Consider the following 4505-nt stretch of genomic DNA (forward strand, 5'->3'; position numbering starts at 1 on the left):
CATTTGTAGGGAGAGGGAAAAATATTCCGCACACAAAAACTATAATATATTGTCTTATTACGCTCAATTTAAACGCCTGAACATTGCTTTTACTTTTATCATCGGGCTTGTTATCTCCTTTAATTTATTTCGTTAATCTTATTTTTGTTCTTATTTATGAGCCAAATCGATTCGCTTGTTTATAAACCATACTATAAATTCAACTATACCTTTTTACGAATAAACATATTACCTCTCGTCTCATTTTCTCTTATTATGTTTTTATGTTTTTACTCCCTTCCTTCCGTTAGAGTAAAAGCTATGCTTTCGGAAATTGCCCATTCCCCAACAAGTCGTGGCTGATGGCCCATGTTTCCGCATTCAATAAACCTCTTCAATTATTGCAATATAATGTAATTATGCCGACATCCACAACATTCACTCTAGGTTTGCGAACAAGCTACTTCCTCCGGTCATTTTTATTTGTCAATTATTGATTTTACATATTCTGAAAAAATAGTAAATAAAATACATAATTATCATGATATTCATATTAAATAGTGCATATTTTTAATGAATTTAAAATAAATAATTAATACTAAGAGCAAAACAGAAAAAATAAATTATTTCTCTTGATGTGCGAAAGTGGATAAATAAAATTTGAAAATCTATTTTTAAAATAAATGGACAAGTAAAAGTGCACGAATGGAATATATAGATCGCTTATTTTCTAATTATTTTTATCATAAATGTATTTTTGAAGATATACTTTTGGAGAATATTAATTTCTGTTTGATTAATTAATTTAAAAAATATATTTGTCAAATTAATTTATGTTTGATTAATCAATCTAGTTCTCATTGATCACCGCCCGTGGTGGGACTTGTCGAAGGATGATAATTTATTCAATAAATAAATTTAATTTTTATTTTTTTTATTTTATCCTGATATAATTTATAACTACACAAATATTTATAGTTTATTCTTAAATTTTAAATTTCAAAATTTCGTGATCAACTAAACTGCATCACATAAAAAGGAAACGGAATTTTAATAAATTGGCAGCTCGAGTGAAATTAGGCTCATAAACTTTGTCATCATTTAATGAAAGACCAAAGAGGATAAATCAATGACGTATAGGAAACAGAGGTAGTTAACGTGATTTGATCATGAGGGCAATTTTGGTACTCCTTCCGGTTCACAATAAATGTCCAATTTGCTTTTTCATTTTGGTTCAAAATAAGTGTCTAGTTATGTAATCAAGAAGAAATTCAATTTGTTTTTACAAAATAACCCCTATGTACATATTCCTAAAAAGTTTTCTTACTCCTCACATTAAATGTTTAATTAGGGGTAGTTTAGTCATAGTAATTAGTAGGTATTTTCGTATAGAATTTAATATTTTCTTAACGGGCGTGTTAAAAGCAAATTGAATACTTATTGTGAACCGGAGGGAGTAACACGTAATTAATCACCTTCCTTAGGGGTATAAGCGTAATTCATCTTCCAACTCCGCGTCGTTCCTACCGAGTTCTGGGCTTTTTTCAGCTCAAGGCAATTGCCTATATAATACTCCATTCATTTCCCTTAAATCTTAAATCCATTTTACTTCAAAACATCAAAATCAAACTCTCTCCCATTCAATTTTTCTCTAGATTAATATTCCTCTGATATTAGTAAAGTAGAAATCATGTGTGGTGGTGCGATTCTCTCCGATTTAGTACCTCCTAGCCGGACGTCACGCCGGCTTACCGCCGACTTGCTATGGGGTACCTCCGATCTGAGCAAGAAGAAGAAGAATTATAGCAATTACCACTCAAAGCCGTTGAGGTCTAAGATATTTGACCTTGACGATGAATTTGAAGCTGATTTTCAGGACTTCAAGGATTACGCCGACGATGTTGATGAACTCAAGGCCTTCGCTTTCCACGGTAATTTCTCTTTTACTGGTCTTTTTTACCGCTTCCGGGTTAAACTTTAGCTTTGAAAACCTTACCATACATGTTGTATGGTACATTTATAGCACTTGATTTAGTTCGAGTATTTTTGGTGTTTGTTTGTGTCCGGAGTGAGATTTCCCTTTGTGATGAAAATGCTGAAGTTAGGTGAATTGGGGTTAAATTATTATTTTTAATTGAAAATGTTTCCATTTAGTATGTGCGTGTTCATATAAGAGGAGAAAAGACGATAACTTTTGGCAATAGGATGTTTGTGAAGTGTAAAAAGAGGAGAAAGGTTGCTATTTTTCTTCCTTATTAACCCGAGGAAAGGAAATTGTTTAGGACAAAGCAAGACCCTAAAGTAGTTGTAGTTTGTGAAGTTGTTGACTATGCTTGATGGGGAAAAAAATTAGATCTTTGGGCCTCTTTAGAGTTTCCTGCAGTCTTGGTTTTTATCTTATCAGAGGGTTTGTTAGCACCGGACTAAAATAATTTCTAGCTCGTTACAAATATATTTGATTAGATAAACCACGATCTCAAGTAATCTAATTGCTTGGAATTGGGTCATAAATTCCTATTTGGACTTAATTGGATCATACTGCAGATTTCTAAATGATGAACCCTTGATTCTCTAGATGATGAACCTTATATCACCAGAAGATTTGGTACGTGTTGCAAATAGAAAAAATAGAAGTACATGCTTTGATGGAAGCTGGTATGCGCAAGTAATCTGGCACAAAAAAATTGTATTGCTGTTATCTGTTTGTCATTTTATTTGATTGATTGTTGCAAAGTTTAGTGCTCTTATGGATGACTGATATGCTTAATTTTATTTCCAAAGGCTCCAAATCTGTGAAATCTGATGATTCAAGCTGTGATGCTGACAAATCCTCCAAGAGAAAAAGGAAGAATCAGTACCGGGGGATCAGACAGCGCCCTTGGGGTAAGTGGGCAGCTGAAATACGTGATCCAACAAAAGGGATTCGAGTCTGGCTTGGAACTTTCAATTCTGCAGAAGAAGCTGCCAGAGCTTATGATGTTGAGGCGCGAAGGATCAGAGGTAAGAAAGCTAAGGTGAACTTTCCCGATGAGGCTCCAGTGTCTTCTTCAAGACGTGTTGCTAAGCTAAATCCCCAGGAGGCACTTCATGAAGAGAGCTCGAACATAGTTCAGGCCAACACCCCTTTTATTAACAACTTGGGGTGTGGTTCTGATGATTCGTTGAGCTTTGTCGAAGAGAAACCAACAACAAAGCAGTATGGTTACGAGGACATGTCTTTTACTGCTGGAGATATGGGACTTGGCTCATTTTCGCCTTCAGCTGGTACAAATGTTTACTTCAATTCTGATGAAGGAAGTAACACTTTTGACTGCTCTGATTTTGGTTGGGGCGAACCGTGTTCAAGGTCTCCAGAGATATCATCTGTTCTGTCCGCTGTTTTAGAAAGTAATGGGACTCAATTCGATGAAGATGACCGTCCTGAGAATAAACTCAAGTCCTGCTCGGACAATTCACTGCCAGATGATGGCAACACTGTGAACAAGCTATCTGAAGAGCTATCGGCTTTTGAATCCCAGATGAAGTTCTTGCAGATCCCATATCTTGAGGGAAATTGGGATGCATCAGTTGAGGCCTTGCTCAATGCAGATGCAACTCAGTATGGTGGAAATGCTATGGACCTTTGGTCTTTTGATGATGTTCCCTCTTTAATGTGAGGTGTTTACTAAGCCAGCCTGCCCTCCCTTTGCTAAGTTTTGTAAATAAAGCTTCATTTGAGTGAAGTTTACAGTTATATTGTCTCCAAGCAAGACTAAGTATGTGTTGTATGCATTATTCTGAAAGTTTACTCGTTTGATATCTCTGTCCTTGTTCTCTTAGGTGTCTGTGTTTAGGAGATGGGGCATAGTCAAGCATATGCTTTAACCCTCTGATGCTGTTCCCAATGTGTTGGCAATTGAGCGAGCAGTTTATGTAATTAGGTAAACTAACCTCTCCAAACTTCAAATAAAAGATTTTGAATTTAGCATTTTATGGATGATGTCAATTGATGAGGCCTGATGTTTGCCGTTACCAAACTTCTGTTGTCTACAGTATTAAGTTGCTTCTATGAACCATTCTCTTCAATCTTCTGCTTAAGCTTACCAAAAAATAGACTTCCCTTTAAATACGCTAGCATGTGACAAGTTTTTGTGCATTATTGATCAATAATCCCATCTTTTAAATGGTATACTAGAGCCTTGGGGGTCATAAAGAAATGTTCCAAACTCCAGGAAAGAGGATGAGCCCACTAGCTCCCCTTTGGGCATAGATTTGTCACTTTTTTCTCAATAATTTTTTTTTAAAATATTGTTTATTCATGGAATTTGATCAGTTTTTAAAAAGTTTCAGAAGAATTATTTTCAATTTTTATTTTTACTCAGTAAAATTTCGATTTTTTTTCAAGTAAAATGCATGTCTTAATAATTTTAACTCTCAAATATTATTTTTTACTACAATTTCTTTTTAAGTTCCAACCAAATTTTATTTAAACGCTAGTTTAACGTTTATTTTTCCTTTCTCTGAATGGAATTATAGACAAAGTCAGA

At 34.7% G+C, this 4505-nt stretch overlaps 1 protein-coding gene across 2 annotated transcripts; it reads left to right on the forward strand.

Moving 5' to 3' along the window:
- Positions 1563-3955, forward strand: LOC109223243 (ethylene-responsive transcription factor RAP2-12-like). 2 transcript variants are annotated; one of them, XM_019387473.1, is made up of 3 exons: positions 1563-1910; positions 2761-3636; positions 3799-3955. In XM_019387473.1, the coding sequence occupies exons 1-2, from the start codon at positions 1670-1672 to the stop codon at positions 3633-3635; spliced, it is 1116 nt and encodes a 371-aa protein (XP_019243018.1). In that variant the 5' UTR covers positions 1563-1669; the 3' UTR covers position 3636; positions 3799-3955. The 2 variants fall into 2 exon arrangements, with proteins under 2 accessions (XP_019243018.1, XP_019243017.1); XM_019387472.1 differs by having other exon boundaries at positions 2761-3951.

Source organism: Nicotiana attenuata, chromosome 3 (assembly GCF_001879085.1).
Source record: "Nicotiana attenuata strain UT chromosome 3, NIATTr2, whole genome shotgun sequence".
Taxonomy (NCBI): Eukaryota; Viridiplantae; Streptophyta; class Magnoliopsida; order Solanales; family Solanaceae; genus Nicotiana; species Nicotiana attenuata.

What these genes read in the sequence shown, in the direction of transcription:
- LOC109223243 (XM_019387473.1), top strand. Translation starts at nt 1,670, where the DNA reads ATGTGTGGTGGTGCGATTCTCTCCGATTTAGTACCTCCTAGCCGGACG. An exon ending in CAAGGCCTTCGCTTTCCACG is followed by an intron (nt 1,911 to 2,760) that starts GTAATTTCTCTT and finishes TTATTTCCAAAG; the next exon opens with GCTCCAAATCTGTGAAATCT.